This window comes from Narcine bancroftii, chromosome 3, assembly GCF_036971445.1.
Source record: "Narcine bancroftii isolate sNarBan1 chromosome 3, sNarBan1.hap1, whole genome shotgun sequence".
NCBI lineage: Eukaryota > Metazoa > Chordata > Chondrichthyes > Torpediniformes > Narcinidae > Narcine > Narcine bancroftii.
Genome location: NC_091471.1, coordinates 364905267 through 364933177, shown reverse-complemented (window position 1 = coordinate 364933177; position 27911 = coordinate 364905267). Strand labels below are relative to the sequence as shown.

The 27911-nt window shown below is 40.6% G+C and overlaps 1 protein-coding gene across 1 annotated transcript in view; it reads right to left on the bottom strand.

The window, feature by feature from the left end:
- Window positions 1–27416, bottom strand: part of sdk2b (sidekick cell adhesion molecule 2b) — a 662520-nt gene extending 635104 nt beyond the window's left edge. The window contains exon 1 of the mRNA XM_069930148.1: window positions 26734–27416. Within this exon, the coding sequence (XP_069786249.1) occupies window positions 26734–26812 (79 nt within the window). The 5' untranslated portion in view covers window positions 26813–27416. The remainder of the gene's footprint in view (window positions 1–26733) is intronic.
- Between the last annotated feature and the right edge of the window lie 495 nt (window positions 27417–27911).

Sequence of the window (27911 nt, the reverse complement as noted above, 5' to 3'; positions counted from 1 at the left end):
GGCTGTTACTGGTGACACTAATACTGACTGTATAGCAATAGCATCAGTTTTATCCTTCCACTGAATCTCAGAAGTACAGAAAATTTAGAGAGGCTGCTGGGGTGACAAGAGGCAGGGATCATCTTTCAAAATAAGGGGTCACCTATTCAGGAGCCATATAAGAAATTGTTTCATCCAAAAGTAATGGACCTTGGAATTCTCTACCAAAGAGGTTTACAGAGACTCAGGCAGGTCAACAGATTTCTGGAAATTAAGGGAATCAAGGGAAATGGTGCCAATGCAAAATATCAACTTTTGGCAGAGCAGCAAAAGGGCCCAAGTGTCCTGTTGCTGCTGCTTTGACCCTTTGGACTCCATGTCCCTGTTTTCATGGTCTACCAATAAGCGCATATACTCTTTGTCACCGTTTTTTGAGACTGGTTTTATACTCAACCACCAGCTGGTTCCTACTGGTGTTCATGATACCCTTGTACCCAGTCCAGAATATATTAGAAATGCTGGAGTCCAAAAGGTTAATAAAAACAGACATGCTTAGCAGGACAAGGAGCATGTTTAAAGAGAAACTGGATTAACGGTCCAGGTCTGAAAGCTTTTGTCAGACCAAAGATTGAGAGAAAACAAAACAGTATCAAGCTATACAAGAGTTTATTTTTCTATGCAGAAGTCCGAAAATCCAGACTGCTCAAGGATGGCGTCAGTCCAGATTTTCGGATTTTCCAGATTCTCAGGAAGTACTTCATATTTATAGAGGAATAGTGTTGATAGGTAAGTGTTGATAGTTTATTCATGAGCAAATACAGCGTGTCTCGTTTATCAAAACGAGCAGCTTTAACGAAAAATAAAGTGGTCACTTGAGAGTGGAGTGAGTGCAGAGAAGGTTTACCAGAATGTTACCTGGGTTTAAGCATCTAGAGTATAGGGAGAGATTGGACAGATTAGGTCTTTATTCTTTGGAGCGTAGAAGGTTGAGAGGGGATTTGATAGAAGTATTTAAGATTATGAAAGGGATAGACAGAGTGGATGTGGATAGACTATTTCCGTTAAGAGGAGGAAAGATTAAAACAAGAGGACATGAGTTAAGAATTAAGGGGCAGAGGTTTAGAGGTAACATGAGGGGGAACTTCTTTACTCAGAGAGTGGTAGCCGTGTGGAATGAGCTTCCGGGAGAAATAGTGGCGGCGGAGTCAATTGTATTATTTAAGAAAAGGTTGGACAGGTCTATGGATGAGAAGAAGATGGAGGGTGATGGGGATTGTGCAGGGAGGTGGGACTAGAAAGGGGTGTTGGGTTCGGTGCGGACTAGAAGGGCCTAATGGCCTGTTTCCGTGCTGTAATTGTTATGTTATGTTATGATCCTGCTGTGCACCGGTGGCGCTTACGCACGCACACACGCAAACCCGTTCAATTTTAAAAGTTTGAGAGTTTTCAAAAAGTTTTGATTCTCAGGTGGTCCAGATTTCTGGCATCTAGATTTTTGGCCTTCTACTGTAGTTTCAGAGGAGCAGGATATCACTCTTGATATTACTGAATCACACCACAAGTTGATACTAAAATAAGGTCAATTGCAATGTGGTTTATTTTTCGAAAGCTTGAAGGATAATTCAGGAGTATGGATGTGAATATAAAAGTCTAATTTTATTTTGAATGTAATATGTCAACCTGCAAACAATTGAAAAATCGAACTGCTGAAAACACACCGGGTGCGATTCAAGCTGAGGTTGCTCTTTGTGTGGAAACAATGTGTGTGGGCTCAACTTGTTTGAGCAACTCCTGATAGGTCATAAACTAGTGATAGTTCAAAAAAGTGCTGGACAAACTCAGCAAAGTCACATAGAAAGCAAATGGCACTCAACGTTTTGGGTCCATCATCAGATCAGCCGTGATCTCATTGAATAGCAGAGCCGGCTTGTCGGGTCGGATGGCCGACTACTGCTCTTATTTCTCATGTTCTTTTTCACTTTTAAATAGAAGTCTATGTTTTATATTTTATAAAAGTCGATTTCAGGGTGCACTTTAGCCTTTGTGGATTATATCAATGGATACGGAAGCTCTGAACATGTGCAATCAACCTCAGTCGATCTCCAGGTTCCGGAATTATAAGCTTGAATTGTTACCATGCTGGACGAGGTGAACAGATAGCACAAGAGCATGAAGTACCAAAACTGAACACTTTGGGGTAGGAGGTCAGAACAATAGGAATGGAGTCAGCTATAAAGCTTGTACAAAACCAATGCGTGTGATGCCTGGCTATTGCTCTCCAGACACTCAGTCTGGGCTCACACCATGAAGAAACTAGCACCTGTTTAAGTTTTGAACCATGTAAAAAAAACTAAAAGAAAAAGCACATGTGGAAGCCAAAAATAAAAGCAGAAATGCTGGAAGCACTGGGCAGGTAAAGCAGCACCTGCAGCAAAGGAAGCCAGCGTCAAGTTTCAATCCTTCATCAGAGCAGCATCTTGTTTTTAGTTAAACTGTTTTTCCCATGCTTTCAGAACAGCTGGGAGAAAATGAAAGGAACCCCCTGTGAAGAAGCCACTTTTTAAGACACTTTCAGGAATTCCCATTGGGAAAGAGATACAGGAGTATCAGAGCTCGCATTAACAGGCTGAGAAACAGTTTCTTCCCACGGGCAGTGAGAATGCTGAACGAATAAAGGAACTGTTCACACCAACCACCCGAGGCTCCACTACTTATTAAACAGCATTTATTTATTTTTACATCTGTATATTTGTCCTCCATATGTATTGCCTGTCAGTATGTCTGGTTGTGTGTTTGCATGTTTTGCACCGAGGACTGGAGAACGCTGATTCATCATGTTGTACTTGTGCAAACTGAAGATAAATAAACTTGAACTTGAGAATCAATAATAACGTCTGGGGCATATTTTGAGAGATTACTTCCTGAGGAAGAACGCAATATTGGAGTAAGGTTTTTAAATGATTGGAACCATCGTTTCCACTTGGAAATGCATTTTACTCTTTCAACAACTGTCATAATATTCACCCTCAAACTGGTGAGGCTCCCTCCAAACCAACTCTTTGCTGGCATTTTTCAATTTTGAGGAACTCTGTTCTGAAGATGGGCCTTTGACCAAGACATTAATGCTGTCTGACCTGCTGAGTGCTTCAGCATTTTGCATTTCTATGTCAGATTCTGAACATCTCCAATTTTCTTGTTATAGTTATTTTGTACTGGCATGAGAAGACTGCTACAAAGTCACACAAAATTCAAGGAATGGGAAAGGCTATTCAGTATATATTGATCTTTTTTGAAATTATAGAACACGCATGTCAAACTCAGGCCCGCGGGCCAAATTTGGCCCGTGATATAATTATCTTTGGCCCGCAAGATCATATCAAATATGTATTAGAGCTGGCCCGCTGGCCGCCGCGCCAGTATAGCTCATGCACAGCTAATATTACAAATCCCAGAATGCTTTGCAAATGCATTGTCGCCGGCCTGTCAGCCCGCTAATCGCCCCCACCTCCTCTCTTTACTTTCATTAGTATCTGCGACCTGTCGCCGAACTCACAGGTAATAAACCCCTTACAAAAAATGGCCAAAACGAAAGACAGAAAACAGGACCTTTCAAGACAGGTGGGAGGCAAACTCTGACCCCAGAGTTTGATGAACTTGCATCTAAGAAGAGATGCCAAGTATCTGGTTTAGACCCAGGTGCATCAGAGTAAATCACAGTGGAGCAAACTAAGCTTGGATTAATATTTTCTTTGGTTAACTTTGGACTGTTCATAGTTGAAAGATTGGATTTTCATTGAAGCAAGTTGTTATTTTTTTGACTTGTTGGCTTGTGAAAAAAAATACATTTAAAAGGAGCTTAAAGGCTATAGAGAAATATTATTTATTGAATATTTTATTTCTCATTTGTTAATGCTTCTTCTGGAAAGAGTTTAACCAAAACTATTATGAAACATTTATTTTAATAAGAAAAAGTTTAACATTACATATGTTGAAAGAAGAGAAAACATGCAGATGTTGTTGAAAAATTTCAATAAATATTTAGTTTGGCCCACGACTTAGTCCAAGTTTTTAATTTTGGCCCTCTGTGAATTTGAGTTTGACACCCCTGTTATAGAATATTCTTTCAATCCAGCAAACAATATAGTATCTTTGACCCACTATCACCAAGGAGGATCAAAATCAGGCCTGCCAGGCTAGGAAATAGCCTCTTCCCACAGACTGTGGGATTGATGAAGAGTATTCTGTAATAGAACAAATTATCCCAAATATATTTATCGATATTTATTTTAAATTATATCTTTATGCATATAATACAATATTAATCCAGCTGCTGAAGATCCAGCTGCGCTGGGTGGGTCATGTCTCCAGAATGGAGGACCATCGCCTTCCCAAGATCGTGTTATATGGCGAGCTCTCCACTGGCCACCGAGACAGAGGTGCACCAAAGAAGAGGTACAAGGACTGCCTAAAGAAATCTCTTGGTGCCTGCCACATTGACCACCGCCAGTGGGCTGATATCGCCTCAAACCGTGCATCTTGGCGCCTCACAGTTCGGCGGGCAGCAACCTCCTTTGAAGAAGACCACAGAGCCCAATTCACTGACAAAAGACAAAGGTGAAAAAACCCAACACCCAACCCCAACCAACCAATTTTCCCTTGCAACCGCTGCAACTGTCCCGCCACAAACGAGCCTGCAGCTGACGTGGACATTACCCCTCCATAAATCTTCGCCCACGAAGCCAAGCCAAAGAAAGAAAAGAAGATTCATGAGAGAGACTGAATCGCATTTATTCTGTTGTGAAGATGAACTAAAAGGAAAACAGTGTACAGTGCCCATTAACTGACCAGAACACAAAACTTGATGGGATTTCATTCTTTGATCTATAATCCATTGATCTAGCCATAAAGTTTAGCATTCAATTAGCTTTGTTGATTGCAAATGATCATTTTGTGAATTCTCTGCTAAAGAGCTACCAATGTAGGTGTTACATTCAAAGCAGAAAGTGATATATTTTTGAATATCAAGGGATTGTAGGGATGAAAGAATGATCAAGCCATGATCCTCAATAGAGGCCTGAAAGGTCAATTGGCCTAATATAGCTTCAATGTCTAATAAATCTAAATTATTGGGTTAATATGTACAGTGAAATGAAGCACATGTCTAGTACAAACACCATTTCTCAGATTTTCTTGAAGGTTAATGAATAATCAAGTAAACACAGCAAACAGCAAGGAATACATGAAACACAGCAAAATTACCATTTCATCATTATGACCAGCACAGATCAGCAAGAACAATGTTGCAGAGGAAATAATAATCTCATCTAAAAAGATTAATAGAGAAACAAATTGAAACAACTGCTATACATTATGTACACTATTTTTCTTTCTGACCATTTCCAATTTTGTTCATTCTTTCCTTTTACAAAGGAATACACTTCAATATATTTATTTATATCATTTTCATTACAGTGTCCTTGAGAATCAAATTCCACGCGTTTAAGAATATACACCATTCCATAATAAATGCAATATTGTACAGCCAGAGGCCATAGGAAAAATAATATTCAATGGAAAAGCGTGTAATAGTAATTTTATAATCAGTCGACTACTTAAGAACACAGATTACAGTGCAGGGGTACTTGCCAAATAAAGAGTGCGAGTTCACTGATGTACTTTTCTTTGTGGAACAAGTTTACTATGATTAAACTTCAAAGGAGGTTTAATATTAATTCATCAAACTACTTCCAGTTTCACCAAGGAATGTTTATAAATATGTAATGCGAGATGAAAGTATAATATTGTGGACACTGATTTATTAAAAAGTATAAAGGGAACATGGAAGTCAAAGACTTTTTAATGTTAAGTCTTAAGGTAAAACTGTAGATAGAGGGTACACATGTTACCTTTTCACAACAAGTTCAATTTTCAACATATAAATGAATACCATTACAGTACAATCATTTACTGCAGATGCCAAATGAGAGAAAAATGCAATATATAATTGTCCTACTTTGCTGTTATTATTATTGCATATTACTCATCTTTATGGGAATACTTTTTGTGAAGAAAAATTTGGCATGAATAAATATTACTGGATCCAGCTGTTAAATAATGAAGAAATTCATTGTCGCTTTTATGAGGCCAATTAATCTGGTGTTATCTCAAATGATGGATTTGGCTTTTTAGCATAATTGGCATTTAGACACTATGAAATGAAGTGATTGGAAATCACAAATCTGCCCAAAAGAATATCAGAACGTAACAAAATGTATTTTTTCCTTCCAAAATATCAGTTTGGTATTTAATAACCTGTTCCTGATTTATTAATGTACAACACAAGAACTTCTAATTACAGTACTTGATCAAGGCCTGACTTAATATCACCAAAAATGGTTGTAAGTGTACTGAATCATTTAATAAATTCACTCAAAGTGGACTTTCTCCCCGAAAAGTTATTTTTCAAGACAATATTGACTGATTGAAACCATCCCCACAAAATTACCTCAGCCAAATCAGGATAGCTTGTCTTGCCTCTCCATATGTTCCTGGAGTCAAATAATGACTCTCACCTCCCAGGCAAAGGAAGTACATTCAACATTGTGATGGGGATCATGGGCAAGCCTGAGGAAGTCCATTCCATTAAATTCTCATGACTATTACAGCTGATTGTCAGGTTCAGCATATTCAAAATGTTTCCAATGTTCAGGAAGGATTAAAAACAATAGAAAATATTCTAATCAATTAAATGTTTATAAAGCACTTAAGATACAAAACACATCACAAATAATTGGAAAGGATCAACTTGGATTTCTTCCACGTCATCCTGCAAGCCCTGATGAAATCCATGAGTACAAGGATTACGTACCCATCAATTCTGCTTGGGAATCACAAGATTCACCTCTGCACATGAATATCCACCTCCTTCCAAATATGCTATTTAAAAAAAAAATCAAAACGTCAATCTCATTGATATTTACAAAATTTTCATTTTGCTCAAATCACAGCTCAAACGTATTCGGCACTCGAAGTATTAAATGATGTGGTGATACATGGGTTCATTCAGCACTGTTCACTCTGGACCCAAACGACAGCCAAAAAAAAAATTCAGTATTATTCATTACCGCCATCATGTTAGTTTTGATGACAATACATCATTATCGTCTTGCAGATGACCATCATTTGCTCGTTATCCAATGATAACGAGCACATTGTACTGATCATGACGACCTTCTTGAAATAAATTCCTGCTCTCCATGAATGTTCTATGAATTTTCGGTTTGTGTGAGATCCTTCCTGTGATGTGGATTCAAATCTTAATTGGAAAGTGATTTTCAAACTGACAAGTAATGGCCAAGATAGAGCAGCTACCCTGAAGTACGTCGGTGTTCGGTGAAGGAACAGCAGCTGCAACATCATGCTGTAGGAAAGCACGATTTTACACCACCATGACATTGTCCCCAAGACCAGAGGGAAACCAAAAGTAGAAAACTTCAGTTGCTGAATTATTTACGAGAAATGCAATCAAGTTATTTTTTTTAATAACTACCTCAACAATTTAGAAATGCAATGAAAATGTGAAACTCGTTCCACCGATACTCCCTATTTGCTGTGGAAATCACTCTTGCCCTGGAGCACATTTTATTCTCCAGGTCACAAATAAGGTACTTGGGCTACATTGTGTAGCACAGGATAATGTCAATGACACTTGCATGTGTTCTTAAAGCTCCTATTGGGGCAACAGACGCAAGTTTATTTACCTCTATTGTTCTGAAATGGAGGAAAATGCTTTATTTAAAAAATATTTTTGTGATGTGCATGCCACGAGGAGATTACAATCAAGTTCCAAATTTATTTTGAGGTGTTCTGATGAGCAGATTCACAAACTGAAAACACTGTGGGGCAAGTATAGGCAGTTCCCCATGTTACATCAGGGGTGTTTGCTGAAAACAGTTTGTGAACCAATTTCTCTACAAGACTGTTTTTTATTGCTACCCATATCACTATGTGCACATGCTAGAATTCTTAAATTTCATTGAATTACCACTCTTGTACTACCCATAATTAAAGCTCACGGAATACATATTGAACTCCATTATTAATGAATAACATGAAACATTTTATCACAACAATACTGAGAAATGATTTAAAATGCATGGGAGATTTTGTGTAAAGTCAGATTTCCACAACTTAACCCAGGGAGCTTTGCCATTTAGCAATTAATTCAAGCAATTTAACCAATGGATATGAGAAAACAATGGTACAGGTATATTTCATTTTACAAATACTGGCTTTATGAAAAACTTTTTACGAGGAAACCAGTGTTCGCTTTTATGAAAGGATTTGAATGGGTTTTCATTTTTATAAAAAATAGCCTTCAATAGAAGTGAAAGGGTCTTCGCTTTACGCCATTTCGGCTTACGAAAGGTTTCATAAAGTGGGGTATATCTGTATACTGTCCCGCATCGGACTGGTCAGCCACAAACGAGCCTGCAGCTGACGTGGACTTTTTTACCCCCTCCATAAATCTTCGTCCGCGAAGCCAAGCCAAAGAAAAGAAGATATGAAATATAAAGAATAACAAAGGAGCATGGAACTTTTACAGATCTGATGTCTCACCAATGTTTTCAACACTCCCTACTGTTGAGCTTTGAAGAGGTTCATGCGATTCCCCAGCATTTATACTGGAGGTAACTGGCACTTAGGTCTGACATTATATTAGACAAAGGGATCACTGATTTCATTGAGGATTTTGTGTCTGTGAGAAAAATCAGATTCAACAGCAGGGCACTTTGACAAATATTTTTCATAATGAGTGTTCAGTTTGATATTTTTAATTACTAGTATGTAAAAGTGTTTTAGCTATTGAGAGATCTGAATTGGATAAAGTGTTTCACTTGACAAGATTGTGATAACCTGAGGCAGCCACAATCAACCACAGGCTTCATTATGCTGTAAGTGGGGCAGACTTTGCAGTGTGGTGAATGGAAAGGGTTAATTTATTTAAAAGCCTGTGTCCTCACATCCTACCTCTTACCATCTCCTTTTTGAACCACAAATTTTGTAAGCGTGCAGTTCTTTTGTCACCAAATTCCTCTTCACCATCAGCTTAACCTTGCATCATTCTTCTTTCAAATACTCAACACCCCAATCTTACCAGGTGGTTCAAGAACAGCGCCAAAACCATGAAGAAAAATCAAAACAAATTTTCACTTGCAGACACCTCCCGAGGTAATGATAATGCAAATAATTTGAAGGCCAACATAGAATCTCAGGTGGTGAACCATCAGAAAATGGCCCTGAGCAAGGACAGTGCAGGTAAAAACTCAAAGTTTGCACACAAAGCTCAGCTTCGAAGGATTCAGAGGAAGATTAAGGTGGCTCAGCTATAAAAAGGAAGTTAATGAATAAGAATAATGAAATATTTGTTGCAATGGGAAGCTTGCCCTAAAGCTTGTGTGCCATGTCAATTAGTGTTGAAAACATTCAAGAGTGGTGAGAAGGGAATCTGAATTTCATTTTCTCTCACTAGAATTGGGGCAAGCATGTTTTGCAGAGGCTGTACGGGGACCAATAATTGCAGTAACATCACTTTGTGGTTGTTGCAAGTTCATGTGGCCTTTCGGATGAATTGGAAGGGATTTCCCTTCTCTCAGAAACTGCTCGTGTGCCTCTTTGAGCATCAGGCACTCTGCTCCAATCTACTGCAACAACCCAGAGGATATCCGTTGAGTGATGGGGCAGTTAACAGATTTATAGCGACTTAAGATCTTTGAGAAAGAGAGAGAGAGGGAGCACAAAATTCAAAGTTGTCTTGTGCTGCTTGCAGAGAGAGGAACAACAGGCTTGGTCCAGATCCTTCTGGCTGCCTTTGGAATGTTCATCTTTTGTGAAATCCCAACATTCTAAACTGTCCTCCAGACCATGTCTCATGCTCCGGGCCTTCTTCCACTCCACAGCATCCCCAGTGGTGGTTTATCGTCCAAGCCCAGAAATTTTTAGATCATTTTCTGCACATGCTCAGTCTGTTTCCCACTCTCTCAGCAGTCCACCTTATAGCGATCATAGCAGGTGGTTCAAGAACAGCACCAAAAACAAGAAGTAAACCATAGAGTTTAATTTTTTCAGCACATTTGTGGACTCCATGATGATGCAGTATTTCACACTCACATCACAATTTCCTCTGTTGTGCAAGGAGGAATCACCACATGTCCTGGCACTATCTAGAACTTAGAAGATTGACGCTACTAAGACTCTGACCAAAGGGTTTCAGAGCAATCCAACAATCTGTCTTCCAACTAATAACTAGCACTGCTGAGAACAGATCTGACTCCATCTCTGAAAGTACTACTTGGTCTGCTCTCATTTCATATGGTAATATGAGTTTTATGCCTTGATACATGGATCAGTCGCTATAAATCTGTTTAACTGCCCCATCACTCAAAGGATATCCTCTGGGTTGTTGCAGTAGATTGGAGCAGAGTGCCTGATGCTCAAAGAGGCACACGAGCAGTTTCTGAGAGAAGTGAAATCCCTTCCAATTCATCCGAAAGGCCACATGAACTTGCAACAACCACAAAGTGATGTTACTGCAATTATTGGTCCCCGTACAGCCTCTGCAAAACATGTTTGCCCCAATTCCAGTGAGAGAAAATGAAATTCAAATTGATGTCTGTAAATGCCAAGCGATTCTAACTTCTCATACATAAAGGTCCATCTGTACATTGTTCTTGTGTATACAGACGCTTTTATTCAGTGAAAACAAACACCTCCAAATTCAGGCCAACATTAGCTGCTTAAAAATACACTCCAAAGTCACCTTGCCTCCTCAGACAATGCAGTCCTTATCTGAGATTTCCTTAAGGAGCCAGAGAGGTTTCCTTTAACCAAATAGGAAAATAGCTTTCTGAACATGCTTGGCGGCTGAAACAGCAGTTTGCTGAGAAGATTCATCTTTCCTCCTCGCTTCCTTTTTCTGGAAGCTCATCTTTTTCTCTATATTCCAGTTTATTCTTCCTGTTCTGTTTTACTGAAAGGAGAATTTTTACTCACCCTTTAGTGTTGTGCACGAACTAAAGGCCCCTTTTTAAAAAAGAATTAGCCTTCACAACACCAAATGGTCCCTTTGAAAGGATGAAAGGATGAAGAAATTAGGGTAAGTGAAAACTAAAATGCACATTGCTAATGAATACTTTAAAATATGTAGGGAGAAACGTCCTTCTGTTGTTGAATTCAAGACCTGCCAAATAAGAGGACTTCAGCCGCAGAGAGTCAAAGTCCAAAATTATCGAGCTGACGTTAAATTCGTGCTTGAAAGCTGATTGAGGTAGGGCCTGCCACTTAACATACATCCAAAGGACCATCACTACATCGCCACCAACAATCACATCAAAATGGCATTTGGCATTGTGCACACCTCAATGAAGCAACCATACTGACTTGTTTTGAAGTTAAGGCCAATGTACATGTCACATTCACTTCTCAACTCCATCAGCACATGAAAAAAGTTAAAATAAGTGAAATGAAAGTTTTGTCTGCAAAATTACTTAAACAATACCTTGCAGCTTAAAAGTTCTTTTTTTCCTTCAAGCGTGGAATACCAGCTAAATTCACATCAAGATTGTTGAGCGCAAGCAATTGCCCATATTTTGGCAAATAACAAAAAGCTGTTGAGAAATTATCCCTAACAACGAAATTAAAATTTCACAAACCAACCAAGAATAGCTGTGAGGGTTCAATGACATGTTATGCTGGTTATTGTTCAAACAATGTACGTCATTTAGAATACACTGCAGCTCAAATTTGAAACTGCAAATTGGCTACAAAAAATTGCTATTACAACACAAAAGTACCTATGTCGCTGTCAAACGTCCATCTGGGCATTCATGTCCAGTTGTGGAACTTGTTGCCACAGGTGGTTGTGGAAGCGATATCTTTGGGTGCGTTCAAGGCAGATTGACAGGCATTTGATTAGTGAGGGCATCATGGGTTATGGGGAGAAAGCCAGGGAGTGGGCCTGAGTAGGTGGATGGATCTACTCATGATTAGAATGGCACAGCAGACATGACGGGCCAATGGGCCTACTTCTGCTCTTGTATCTTGTAATGTCTGACAAGTATTTAATGGAGGCAGCTTCCTTATTCTCAAATTTCACTAAAGTGATGTTGGAATTTGCACTGCATTAGTCATACCCATTGGACGACAAGTTGCTACTACATGTACTTCTTTTAATCTAACAGGACATTACTGACTCAATTCAACAGACAGTCTGATCTATATATAACAAAATTCAATTAATTATGTTTTCTTAATAGAGGTAGAATCACAGATAAAATATGGATTACATTGTTTTAATATGATTAACATTCATTGCCTTATTGTAACTCAAACATCACTTAATTCCCCATCAAAATCAAGAGTGATTGCTGAGTGGAGAATGAAGCTACAAAATCGGAATGTTATTTCCTTCCTCTGTAGATTGCACATGTACTATTGGCAAGTTAACGTAAGCACCTACATTGCCTAGATACTTAATTACGTCAGTCGCACCCATAGCAGGACACACAAGCTTTATAGAAACTGACTACCCAGTGATCAGAGGTTCATCTCTTCAACACTATTCATCATCTGCAAGGCTAAAGTTACCTCTTAGAATGGGTGAGTGTGCAACTGTAACAGCGAAGAGACCCCATGCAATTCAGGGCAAGCAGATTATTAAGCTGATGTGGATACCAGATTCAGTAACCCATCACACCCACCAGAAAAACACCAGGATGGAGAAGTTACCTTCTACAGCATTTAACACAACTCCAGTGCGTCCATCGCAACCTTCATCACAGAACATGTCACAGCAGAAAATTTGTAAAGGCACCACCGCTCTCCAAGTTTCCTTTCATCATCTCGACTTGTTAATGGGCCATTGTTATGAAATCACTTACTTCGCATCACAAGATTGCAGCGGACCGTTGCCACCAGAATCTCGTAGTACAAAGGGTACAGAAAACAGCTGAACCATCAGTCCCCACTTCAGAAATATTTTGAAATAGAAGCTTTTTAAACTGCTCTCCGCACTTCTGGAAGTTGCAGTGAACATTCAATAATGTTATGCGTATGCATGGTAAAATCTCCAAGATTCAATTAACTTTTTATTTTCAAGAAATTAAATTTTTATGTCTTGCCTCTAACTTTCCTCAACACTAACTTTTCATTTCCAGGGTCAAAACATTGCTAACTATCCTTGAAAAACCATCCTTGGCCCCACTGATATCCTTCGAGCAATAGAAATGTATAAATACAGAAACAGGCTCTTTTGGCTTACCTCGTTCATGCCAGCCATGAAGCCCATTCCACATTAGGGCCTGGCCCTTGTGCACCTATCCGAGGACTTGCCTGAAAGCCTTTAAAGCTTAATTGTACCCGTTTCCTCCACCTGGCCCAGTAGCACTTATCAAATATTCTACGTTATTCTGGTCCTGATTTTTTTTGACAGTGGACACTTTGGGTTGGAGAAGTTTTGCCATTGTAGGTGGCACTTTCTACAGCCAGAATAAATTTGTGGGAGAGGAAGTGAATATTCAAGGTGTTGGAGATGAGGCACCAATTAAGTAAGTTGCTTTGGCCTTCGTGGTGTTGAACTTTTTTTGTGTTCTTAGAACTGTGCTCACACTGGCAAATTGAGATAATTTAATTACTCTCTTGAGTTGCATCTTATCGATGGGGGAAGGGCTTTGGGATGTCACGACATGAGTCACCTGCCACAGGATATCTGGTCTTGGCCTGCTCAGAGACTCAACCAAATGAACTTCTTGTCATGGTGTTGATGGGCTGGGGGAGGGGAGCAACATTTAATGATTTCTTCAGTGCTTTGTTATTTTGGTCTTACTGCATGTCAAAATGGATTGCTTCATTTTCTGATTTGTAAACAGAAATTAAAACTATTTCCCATGGTCTTAAAAGACATTCTTTGTGGTAAGAATGCATTTATAGATTTCAGAATTTTCAATTGCGAAATTCACAAGAGTTGGAAATTGAAAAGTTAGATTTTGAATAATTTTTAAAAATGATGCAGTGAACGTCAAATGTTGAAATGTATTTGTCTAGAATTCCAAAGATGTGATGTGCAATGTTGATGCATTTTTATAAACACTGTGTTTAGCTTTTGTGAGCAACCCTGAAATTAATTTATTGCCCCCACGGTGCAGTAATTGAGAAAGCCAGACCATCATATTGCAGATGTCATCTAAGTTCAAACGATTTGTTTTGATGATACTGGCCCAACTCTTATCCCTCCTTAAGCATTTAAAAATTTAATTACATCAGTATGTCCTTAATCCTGGTAATCTCTAACCACCCCTAGACTGCTGAGAGACCCAAGAGTGGGACAGATGTCAGTGAACTGCATTTCCAAACCAGTTTATAGCATCCAGGAATATATCAGAGGTTTTCAACTGGTCAGCCACGATCAAAGGAACAAGATTTTGTGAGTTGAATTTTGTTGGAAATTAAAAGGACGTCACTACAATAAAAATAATTTATTTGTTCCTCTACACATGTTGACTTTTGCCAGCATTTTCAGCCTTTTGCTTCAGACTGCCAACATCTAGAACACTATATGTTCAGACCTGAGAGTAGACAAGTAATAGGAGATTATAGATGACTGTGCAAGAGACACAAGGAATTAAAAAGTAAATATTTTGAGTTAGATTTCCAATAAAAAAAACTGAATTACTTTCTGAAATTCTGACAGCTGAATTTTATTTTCTTTCTTAAAATTTATGCAATAACTTCTGAAAAAGCAATAGGCTTTACATTCAAAAGCTTTACAACCTTCCTGAATTTGCACAAATCTATTGCTTCCTTAGCTCCAACTCAATGCACCAGCAATCCATTCCCCATCCACTGCATGTCCCCTTTCCCGAGAAATCTGGTTATCTACATATTTGCCTTTAACTGCATATCAAGAAAACGATGTACGCTGACAACTTTCTCAACTCCTTCACTAAGATTTATGATGCTGCTTTCCAACATATTAGACGAGAAATAATCTCCTCCAGTACTGGAGAATCTAAAGCTATGGGCTATTTTCCTAGACACCAATTTCACCTTTCATCCTTGCAAATAACTTGTGCTTTAACAAACTCTTTGCAACCTGAGTACTGAGTTCATCCCTGGAAAAGGGCCTTTGACCCCATATCCTCTCCATCATGAATCCTGCTTATATCTACAAACATAATGTTACTAACTGCTTTCCTTGTCTTAGCTTATCTATTATCAAAATCCTCAATTGCAGAAACAAAGAACTGAGCTTAGACTATTTGGCATCAAATGCAATCTTGTCCAAATTCTTGCTTTTTCCCCATATCCCTCGATCTATTGAGCCACAAGTGCCCCACACGTCGTTCTTGAAGATATTCAATAATTTATCATCTTCTGTGGTAGAGAATTCTACAGATTCATCACTCTTTTGAAATTTCTCCCCATCTCAGTCTTATGTGGTCTACATTTAGAAGTAAATGACCAGGGCAGATCATACAATTCCAATGTTTTCATCATTTGACTTCCTTTGCCCAACTCTGCTCATCTCAGAGTTTGCTGCCCATTATTAAACTTGCATGAAGTCTCGCTCACCCTTTCGTCTCATGCTTACCTCTCACTCAGCGTTCACCCCTCCCATTCCCAGGCTTTGCCCCTTTAAAAAAAAATCTCAATGATATCCACCAATCTCCAACCCTGTGAAATTTCCAAAATTCCAGCTTGGGCTGAAAATTAAAAAACAATCTACCAAAAACTGCCAATTATATTCGCAGAGCCACAATTCTTGGAATGGAAAATGAACATAGAGCAGGGCAGGTAAGAAAGCTCAGGTAAGAGAGAAAACTTTTTTAAAAAGTTACCTATGCCCCAGCATACACCTTTCATTAAATAAGAATCACTGGAAATTTATTTATAATAAAATGATGTACTTTTTGTTTCCAAACAAGACATTTTAGAAGAATAGTGTCAATGCTGGCAAAGCTTGAAAAGGTAGTGGTGAGCCACTTCCTTGAACCACTTGAGTGCATTTGGAAAAGGTGCTCCCATGATAGTCAAAAAGATTTTCACGATTTGGATTAAACGTTGTGATACGTTTTCAAGTCAAGAAGATGTGAGACTGGGAGGTGAAACTGCCAATGGCAGCATTCATTATTCACCTGTGCCTTCCTCTGTCTTGGTGCAAGGGTGAGGGGGGTGCTGGCAGGATGAGTGATTTGCAGTGCATTTTCAAGAGGGTGCTAATTTCATTCTCACCTCCATTCACAATAGGAAAAATAATAAAATGTCAAAACTGGTGATCCAAAAAAACAATTGCCAATCTCAGAGAACAAGTGAGGAGAACAGAGAGAGCCACTTAGGAAATGTAATACATAGCTATCAGATTGCATAATTCCATGCTGGCAACTGAATTCTACAAGTTTAATGAGACCTTGAACATGACCCCAAAACTTGGTAAACATTTATTCAGATGACAAGTTTTGAGAGTCGTACTGATTATTTTTAAAAACTGGACGAGCAAGTCTTTGATGAAACTTTCTTATCCACTAAAATATCATGGAAACAAATTCTTTGCACAATTCATGATTTAATTAATCGAAGCACATAGTCCAATAGTTAGCCTGAAAAATGAATCAAAAATCCAATAAAATAACATAGAAACAAAATAATTTTGCAATACAAATTAAATACTTGCAACTAATCAAATTGAGAAAATGTCCTTAGCTACCTTCACTTCAATAATTTTTGTCTTAATGTTGTAACAGCTAAAATGAAAAGCAATTCAACGTACCGCATAGTTTATGAAAGCAATTAAAATTGATATAAAAGCAATTTATTATGTTATGAAATCACATTTTATTACTGAACGTCACATCATAGTCACAGTTGCAGAATTTTGTTTTTGCAACCTGTTGTATTTTAACCATGAACCACAAAAAGGAAAAAGTTGTGGAGTCCTCTTCCATCAAGTCTGGAAGTTGCTTTACAGCAAACATATCACCAGTTTGAGTAAAATCACAATATCACAATGTCCATTTGCTTTGACTTTTAGCTTCTGCAGAGAGTGACAAATATAAAAAATTCTTTCATTCAACTTTTGTCGTCGATATGAAGATATTCAACCAAACAACAGGGTCACATCACACAGAGAGCTAAAATGTACTCTTCTGATAAAGTTTCTTCCTTAGCAAAGACTTCGGGGAAGAAAATCTGATCATTGCTGCACGATCATAAACTGTACATATTTAAAGTCCAGCACAAACACTTTAAATCTTTCTTTTGAAACAGGTTTCATTAAAACTGCATTCATGTATTTTAGGAAGCGTACTGACAAAAGACAAAGGAGGAAAAACCCAACACCCAACCCCAACCAACCAATTTTCCCTTGCAACCGCTGCAACCGTGTCTGCCTGTCCCGCATCGGACTTGTCAGCCACAAACGAGCCTGCAGCTGACGTGGACATTACCCCTCCATAAATCTTCGTCCGCGAAGCCAAGCCAAAGAATTACAGAAGGAAATGTTGCAAATAAAATTAGAATGGAAATCAACCATGCTTCCCATCAGAGAAGAAATAGAAAATACTCAACTCTGGAAAGTACAAGCACAGCAAGACCAGATAAGGAATATAATCAGAGTTTGAACAGGGATTTACAGCCAAAAATAAAGTATGTAAATGGATCCATAGTATTCCCATACTTGTGGCTCAACAAGGCAAAATGTATTATAACAGCAAATACCTGCCCAAAAGAGACACTAAATTTAAATATGCTTGCTAAGGAAGTGACTGGGTTTTGGCCACAGCACACAATACGTGTGAACTTAATGTTATCAGCCTGAATCGTATCATAATTTCACTGAAGTTTAAATTATAACTCCAGTAAAATTTCTTTTAAATTTTACTACCTGTAATGGAATTGGGTCAGAAACTAAGCACATAATTTAACACTTTTTTCTGAGAGATCATTACTTTGGCAAACTGTCTTGGTACTTGGGTTTAACTTGAGCTGATGGAATTAAGATATCATCCCTCCAGTGACAGCATCTAAATATGTTCCTACTGGCTTGACCCAGATTTCTGGAGAACACCAGATCCATTGCACAAGACTTGTTTATAAGTCACTTTTAACTGGGCAATCTTGCTCAATGACAATGCAAGGACATTCTCATTTGAGAAGGACCGGAGGGATACATTTTCCACTCAGAGGCTAACCTGCATCTGAGCTGCCAGCGAAAGCTTCAGACTTTCAAAAGACATACAGACGTAAAGATTTTAGAAGGATGCAGGTCAAATTGGGACTAGATCTGAATAAACCAGCATTTGTTGTGTTGCTAACTTTAAAATTACCACCATCTAAAAAAAAAATCTTAACTCACCTTAGTTTGTGAAAATTTAAATGTGGTCGAATCTTAGATAACTGCTCATACAATAAAAGGTTGGCTAGATATTTGGATATTTTACTTCTTCCTGAAGTTTTGAGAGTCGTACTGATATATTAATTTCTTTTTAGCAGCTTCATTCTTTTGTTCAACCCAGGAACTGAACTGAAGGACTATCATGTCCCCTGGCACGAAGTATCAACATATTAATTATTTTGCATTGCTTCTGCCATTCCCCTGCCATCACCATCATCTCCCCCCCACCACCCAACCAATCACCAATAATTACAAGAAATGTTTTGAAGGAAATACACTTAATTGTGTGCTGAGTGAAGAAATTGGACAATTAACCACAGCTACTGAGTTACGCCATTTCCACCTCTGCAACAAAACAAAGAAGAAAAAGTTTGCAAACAGTAACACGCAGAGCAAAGAGGTTTACGAGTAAGATAGGCTGAATAAAATCGATCACATTATCAAAATAAAGTCTAAAATAATTCCGTGCAAAACACTAATCTGAAATACTGAAAGTTTTTCAATCAAACTGCCACCAATTCTCCAAGTCCAGATATCAAAATTCCAAATGTATTGTTTGTTGGAGTTTTCACATCCACATCTGTTGTTGGACTCCTCTTGCAATCTATCTCTGGAACACAAATTGCTTCAATTACCAACAGTTACTCTTGGGAACCCACATACTGTAACTGCACCAGTTTAGATCTGATAAATGAACAGTGAGTTTCAGAGGAGAGAAAAAAAGTGTTGTACCTAGGAAGACATAATACAATTTAAATTTTCCGTTGTAAATGAGTTTACTTAAGTATCTTTGATTGCTTTAAAGTATAATAGCATTTTAATTTGTAATTTAAAAAAAAAGCTTTTCAATGCTAAATTGATTTTGTATTAGTTCCTGAATGGTTTTCAATGCCAGCGATATTAAGAAGCATTCAAAGTCCTTGCCCTTAGCCAGTTGTCAATATTTTCTTGCTATATTTTGGGCTTAGCTTCTATTCCATCAAAAAAAAATTCCAGCATTTAAAGGCAATGAAATTCTGCTACCACACCGATTTTTGATATCAAGGACTGAGATGGCATTTATAGAGTTGTACATGCACAGAAACAGGCCCTTCAACCCAATTCATCCATGCTGGCCATAATGCCTTTCTGTGCTAATCCAATTCCTTTGAGTTAGGCCCATGTCCTTTCCTATCCAAGTACTTGCCCAAATGTCTCTTATATGCTCCAACTGTAAGTACCAATACGATCTCATTCCATATAACGTCCACCAAATGCATGTAAAACTGGTCCCTTAGATCTCCTTTAAATGTTTCCCCCGCTTACCTTGAACCCATATATTTTCATCTAGATTTTCTCACCCCATGAAAACAACTCCATCTATGCACTTCATAATTTTCCCTTCAGCCTCAAGTTCCCAGTGAGAATAAACCCTGCCAATGCAATCGCTCCTTGTAACCAGAACCCTCTATCCAGGCAACATCCTGGTGAATTTCTTCCAGACTTCCAAAAGCTATACTTCCTTCCTGTAGTGTGGTGGTCAAACTATACACAGTACTCCAAGAGTAGCGGCAACATGAAATCCCAGCTCTTGCTGAACGCCTTCTTCATGACCCTATGCACCCCTGTCAGAGAGGCTATGAATTTGTACCCTAAGGGATATCTGAGGTCCCTGTCAGCATCAAGTAACACACATTTTTTTAAATATTTAAAATCCGTGCTGACCAACTTACAATTTGTTAAACATCTCACTCCAGCAGGGGGTGGAATCCACCCGTTTCAAACAGGTGTCAATCATACTGGCTCCCAAGAAGAGTGTATTTAACCTGCCTAATGTCTATAGATCAGTAGCATTTACATCAACAGTGATGGTGTTTTTAAAGGCTGCAGTTGAAGGACATCAGCTCCTGTCTGAGTGGAATCATGGATACGTTCCAGTTTGCCTATCGTACATAGCAACAGGTCTACTTGTAATAGAAGCACAAACTATTAGGGGAAATCAGGCAGGATAGTGAAAGTCGCAGGTAAAGACCCTGAAAATCTCACCCATTGAGTTGCTCCAGCAGTTTCTATTTTTGCTCTAGATCACAACATCTGCAACCTCTTATATCTCCAGAATATTGCTGCCATTTATGCCTTTCCCAGGTCTTATTAGTCCCTGCTTTCAATTTTCCCCAAATACCAGCATCTACTTTCAGCCTCTTCCTGCTCCATAGACTCATCCGTCTGGTCTCCAACATACAGGGATTGTGGATGCCGGATACACAAATTTTCCAGTTGCCTGAGACACACTCTTACAATGCCTAATACATCTGCATTAAGAATAAACAGTTTAAAAGATAAAGGACAGTGGAAAATTTAATTTCAAAAATAGATTTCTGTAATTTACAAAATTTAAATTTGGACCATGGTCACTAGTGGTGTAACAGCGCTGTGCTAACCATGCTGCTGCCATCATAATTACCCCTCCCAAAGTTTACAGATAAAGCCTTACTAATATACTAATAAGATAAAGACTCTTACTAGGCGAAGATTGGGAGACACGTTGGAGAAGCCGGTTCTTCACCCTGGAAGCTCCCATTTTATTCAAACACAGCTTTATTCAAACAAATGCAGGCAGGGCACGACCGGGGCGCTCTGCTGCCCTCTTCACCGAGGGGTTGTGTGTTGCTTCAGAGAATATTTACTTTTACAATTTTAAACTTTTATTTAAGATTGGAATTATTCTCATTTGTGTTAAAATAATTTTGGCAGTTGCTTGAATTCCAGATACCAGGGATTTTACTGTATACAATCTCTCTCTCTCTCGTATCTGGGTTCCAGGTCTACTCTCCAGCCATTTCTCCTCAAAACTTTCTAACTCTGCTGTTCCTCTTCCTTCATTTGTGCCATCTAATTCACTTCTGTTTCCTTCCAGTTGCCTCACATTTAATTCTCTCTCATCTTCAGTTCTACAGACTTTCCAGAGTCTGTCTGCTTACAGGCATATCCCCAGTGAAGTTCATTGCTCCTGGACTATGTCTGCTTAATCTGAAATACTCGTAGGTAAAATAAGAAACTTCTGTACTGCTATTACACTGTAATTATAAAACTGTCAAATACACAAGTTGTTTCACACTATTTAACTAAGCACAGATTGTGTCACAACTGATACAAGCTGACAACAACATTTATTTTCTTTCTTTCTACATTCTCTAAAAGGGTCATAAAAATAATTCTGAGTATAAATTACATCGCCAGATTTCTATTTGCTTACATCTGCCCAATAACTGCAACTATTTAAATATACTTACACTTAAGAGGATTTCCCCACATCATTCCTCGAAAGTAGTGATATCAATTCATTTAGAAATATAAATGAAGGTTATCAACGTTCAATCTAAATCTGAGATGCTTCTTCATTAATTAACTTGAAATACATCAGCTACATCCATTATGTTTTCGAAAGGACTCAAGTGAAAATCACTCTGAGTTACCTCAAGCCTTCAGGACTATGAACAATTACTTTTACACAACTTTTCTTCAGAAACATCACGGTGAAAAATTAAACACACTGATAGTTCCAAAGCCGAGTGAGGGACCCACCACCCCGCACCCCCCCGCCCCCCGCCCCGGAGATCTACCAAAATAAAGATGTGCAGAAAACAGAAGAGTGCATAAAAATAGAAGAGACAGCAAATGCTAATTTTACATTTTACGTTGGTTTTGTTCATATGTCAGTCAGTTGGTTTTGAAGTTGGTAACCAACACCTATGGAGATTGGTCGATGCCAGAAAAGCGAATTTTTCGGTTGCTTGAGATTACATGTTGCGCGATGCCAAACTAACCTCTATGGGGTGCCAATTTGAAACTCATATTTTTGACCATTTTATTTTCCACGATTTATTTGCTGGTTGCTTGAATTCAGAATAATGGGGATTTTACTATAAAAAATTATTGAAATAATTAAGAATAGTTAAGATTTTTTGAAGTCAATGGACTCAATTCCCAAAGTACATTTAAAAAAAAAATCATCTGTTCGCTTCTGGGATTTTAAACAACTTGCTTGATTTAACCCAAGAAAACTCTCAGGCCCATTTCTATTTTATATTCAATATCTTCCCCCAAGTCTAATAATTTGGGGAATGAATTTGTAATTGGGCAGACATTATAGCAAATAGTGAAACTGTAATTCAACTGGTTTCTTGATGTCCTTCAGGGAAAGGATATAACTGCTACATCAGTTTAACATGACTTCAGATTCAAATGACATGAGTGGACATCAATTTCACGTCCTGTAGGCATCAGAGGTTAGGCAACATATTCCATCTCGACACTTACACCTTGATCCTAAGAACACATTTACAGAAAACTACAGGTCATCTTCACAAACTGAAGAATTAGACATCAGACATTTATAAACCATCTGTGACTCTACTATTTATTTAAAAATAACATTTGTAGACTGTGCCTATGTATCATTTGTGTGTGTGTGTGTGTGCGTGCGTGCGTGCGTGCGCGCGCCAAGGCTGCATGTCTCTTTGCAGTGTTTTAGAGGAAGGACTGGAGAACACTGTTTTGCCTGGTTGAACTTGTATAATAAATAAACTTGAACTTGTTCACAGAATTAATAATGGGTTCGACCTAAAACTACAAGTAACAGAAACTATTAACTTTGCAGGTTCACTTTTTTCTGTTGATGTCAAAAACCAAAGTTAAATTTAATCGACTGGAAAGAATTAAATCTTGAAATCTGTTACCCAAACAGTCTTTCAAAATGCTCTTAAGAATGCTCATCAATACTTGACGTAGAAAAGAATACTATGCTATGATGAACGATTTTAGTGAAAAGGTTTTGGAGGAAGGTTACACAGTGCAAACTATTACCTTGATTTCACCCCGTCCCTTCATCTACTTGATATTATCCATTCCTACTTTCGTTTCGATCAAGGGGGCCCACCAAAACATTGACTGAGGATGCTTTCTGACATGCTGAGTTCCTCCAGCTTACTCAACGGCCTTGATTATTATCAAACTGCCTTATTTCTGCAGAGTGTGATTTACTTCTGTCCAAAAATTATTGACAGATTTTCCTATCCCATTTCCTCTTTGCCAGACAGACAACATGATCAAGAAACAAAAGAGCTTTGCTGCTCTCTGGGATTAAGCTCAGGCAGTAAAGATCTTGGATCAAGTCAGATTGGTAAAACAGCAAGACATAATCATTCCCATCTGAATGTTCCTCCTCGTTTTCATCTTCAGAATGCCACCACCCCAACACAACAATCCATGGAACTAACAATCCATATCAGGCGGCCAACCTTCATACAGCCTATTACCATGTCAAATGAAACATCAGGCCTGTCTGTCATTCAGAGGTGAGCATCAATGCAATGCTGACCTCCAGTATTGACAGTGTGCACATTCTTCCTGCAAGAGCATTGATTCCCCCATCAACTCTAATTTCTTCCACAGACCAAAAATATGCAGGTTGATAGATTAATAGGCCAGTTTAAATTGCCCCTCAGAAACGCCAAGGAGTTTGGAACAGGACCATGCGCAGATCAAAGCCATTGTTGGCAATACACAAGCCTCATCCTTTTTTTTCATCAGGCACTGATCAAATGCTGAAACCTGGAAGAGTTGATGAGGATGTGTGCTGAATAGCTTACAAGGACAAGTAGAGGGTAAAAAGGATTGCTTTCTGAGACAGAATAGGCTGGATGGACCTTCTACAGTGTAAGAAATATAGAAAACATTCCAGCAATTGCTCTGTTCAGTACCTGATTATTGCTTCCTGGTGAACTATGTTTATCAAACCCAGATAGTTCTTTGTTCCTCGAACACATTTACTCTCTTACATTATTGGGAATCGCCTCCTTGTTATTCTGAGAAGGTGTTCCACCATGAAATTAATTTACTAATTGTGCAGCCGAATTTTTCGTTCATTTGTGCTGGAGCACAAGGGAGGTTAATCTTCAATTCAAGGAATTTTCAGCAAGATTAACAACCATTCAACAGATGATTTCAAACCACTGCAGAACCCTGGAAGAAGGTTATCTCAATACCTCGAAGAAGGGCTCAGGTCCAAAATGTCGGTAACATATTTTTACCTCCTATGGACGCTGCAAGATTGGCTGAATCCCTCTAGCATTTTTATGTGTTTTTACTACAATCACAACTTCTTCAGATGTTCATGTTTCACTCCTGGGAGAAAGTTACCTGCCCATTTGACCTCAGCAGATAAGGGCACTGGAGAGAGAAACAAAAAAAAATCTACCAGCAGTTGTCTCCCACACAGCAGAGGAAGACAACTTTGCAAAGAAAAACGTGTCACAAGAGATTAGCCCATGCTAATTTTATTTATTGAAAGGAATAGGCTGCATGACAACTTCCCTTTGCATTCATTTTTTTCCGACCCTTACTTTAAATCCAGACGTCTTCAAACAAAGGTATGAAAATATACTGCCGGGTTCCAGAAGTTGGAGGTTTGCTCTGATTTTATTTTGACTTGTGAGTCAGCTTTCCCGAAGCAGAGCTGTTTAACACTCACAGGGCATTCATTTTGACATAAATACTTTCCGAAATTGTGGCTGTCATCTCATCCTCAGGCACATTGTAAATGGAAAGTCAACTGCTAAAACGTAGAAAAGTAAGGCAAGAGAAATTTAAAGGCAATCTCAGCAAGAACTGAAAATTAAGAGAATCAAATTAGGTTCTTTTGTAACAGGAACGACCTTCCCTATCCTCAAAAGGCACCTATTATTCAGCCTTATATGATCAGTCTGGATGTTTTTGTCCATTTGTTTTGTCAAACTACAATTCCATTCGGTCTAAAGGACCCAGAACCTGAAATCCATTCTTCTCTCTCCACAGATGCTACCTTACCTGCTCAGGGTTTCCCACATTTTTGTTTTGGTCTGACATGGGTTGGTCTTTGACCACTGCAAATTCTGCTCACATGATAATGACATGGTGAACTATCGGCAAGGCTTTCCCAATTTACAGCAGTAAACGTTATCTGGATGATTCTCTGGAAGAAAGCCGAAATGGAACACAGTGCACCAAAGGTCAACCTCCCCACAACTGCTTTCAAAGCTTTCTGGAGCAAAGAAACTTCGTTCACTCATTTCATGGAGGTCTGCTTCCCTTCGGGAAGGGCAAAGGAACCTGTTCTGTCCACCTGTCCCATCACCGCGATGGTCATTTCCTCGGATCCCATCGGAAACTACCATGAGCTCTCTGTTCCTTTGGCGGACCCTTCCCATCCGCACCCTGTTGTCCGGAGATCCCTGCCCACGTTCGAGTTCTCAACGCGAGAGACGACGTCGCAATCTTCCGAAAACACTCGGCTCTCCCAGTGAAGTCTTGGAGGAGTTGCGATTTGGAGGTTTGCAAAACCGAATCACAGCGAATATCCTGGCTGGCACAGGAAAGTTTTCAATGCAGCGCGGCTGGGACGGTTCCATGTTTCCGAGCTGGTGCTTTGGAATCAAATTCGTCGACAGTTGTGGCACGGCATCGATGTTAACAGCGAAAGTGTCCCCCCACCCCCTCCAGACCCCAACTGTTATAATTTCACAGTGTTATCCTTGGGCCGGTCATTGAGACTGATTATGAATTAAGACCCTCTGAAAGCAGCCCCATTCAAATCGACTGAGGGATTGACGCAGCCCGAATCCCCCACCCCTGGCAATCGAAGTGGATCTCAACCACACCTCGGAAGCCAGAGCGTCTCGGGCGGACGTTTGATCTTGGTTCAAGTCCCATTTCAGTCGACTTGACCGGTGGCAATCGCGGAATTGCAAGGACATGAGTGGAAGTTGGAAGCGTGGGGCAAAGGGCTCGTTCTTGGAGCAAAGGAAGAGCTCCCTCTCATTCCCGCACAGCAGAGTTTCCCGAGCGGGCGAAAGAAACACACGAGCTTGACTGGAAAGCCCGTTCCTGCCCTCTCATTCCGTCCAAAACGCTGTCAGCCCGCTTTCTCATTCCTGCCAACTTGTCCCCCCTCTCTCGGCTGCAAGTTTCCCAGCACCGGCGTCACATTCTCCAGCTCTGCACATCTTCAACCCCTGACTTTGTTCATCCCACCCCGTCACTGCCTCGCTCGCTCTCACATCTTCCGTCCCCCCCCCCCCCGATCTCTCCATCACATCAGCGAGGGGGGACTCCCGGCGCTCAAGGTTAATCGCTGTAGAGACCCCCCCCCCCCCCGCCCTGTTGGAGTTTGGGTTCTCATTCCATCAGACCCAAACAAAGCTTGAATTCCCCCCCCTCTCCGACAAACCAGCTCGACCCCTTGCCCGCATCTCCGGGCGGCGACGCAGCCGCCCTCCCGGACTCTCTCTTACCTTGTGCCCGCGTCGCAGCGCTGCCGAGGAGCAAAAGAGGCAGGAAAAGGTAGCCGTCCAGTCCCGGCTTCCACGGCATGTTCAGTCCGCGGCGAGGGGTCCTCCTCTCTCTCTTCCACCCCCCTTCTTCCTGCTGCAAGTGGAGCCCCTCGCAGGAGCTTGGACGAGAAAGGTGCCGCTCTCTGTCCGGGGGGGGGGGGCAGAGGAATCCCCCCGCCCGCCCCTGAACTCGGGTCCCCAATGAAACAGTTGCAGTTCACATCAAAAGTTCTTGCTCAAACTTCCAGCCGCCTCTACTGTCGGGGGGGGGGGTTCAGTTCCCCAACTCCCATCCCCTTCTTTCATTCATTGGGGCCGCTCGCCCGGACCCTGGGCTCCCCGATCACTTGAGAAGCCCGGAGTTGGCAGCGCCACCGACCGATCCGTCTCGCTGCAATGGAGCCGCTCCGGGTTTGCTCCGGATTCCGGGGTGGTGGGTGGGGGGGGGGGGGGTTGGTACAAAGTTACTCCGGCTCTGGTGTCTGATCTCCCCGACGGGGGTGGGGTTGGGGGGGGGTGGAAGGGGCGGCTTCTCTTCTCCCCCACTCCCCTCCGCCTGGGTGGGAGGTGACTTGCGGCCACTGTGGGCGGAGGGGAGCGATTATGCAGCCGCCGCTGCCTCGCTTTCCAGGGCTCCCCGTCACTCGCTCTTGCAAAGAGGGGAGGAGGGGGCGCGAGCAAGGCTGCAGCGCGAGCCCGGCGGCGCGCGACATCGGCTGGCCTGGGGCGCGCGCGCGTCCACAGGTGGCGGTGATGGTGAGAGGGAGGGAGGGAGGCGGCGCATGCGCGAGGTTGGGGGGGGGGGGTTCATTGGGGGGGTGGGTTGAGAGCGAGCTCTCCCGTTTCATTTGGCTGCCGTCAGCGCCACCTGGGAGCGGCGCGGGGTGTTGTCGAGAGGTAAACCGAGCCTGGAGGGAGGGAGGGGGAGAGGATGGGGAAGGGGAGGGGTGTGGATGGAGGGAAGGGGAAAGGGAAGGTGTGGATGGAGGGATGGGGTTGGAGGGAGAGGGATGGGGGAGAGGGATGTGGATGGAGGAAGGGGGAGGGATGTGGATAGAAGGAGGGAAGGGAGAGGGATGGGGAGGGAGGGTTGTGGATGGACAGAGGAGGGATGTGGATGGACAGAGGGAAAGGGGAGG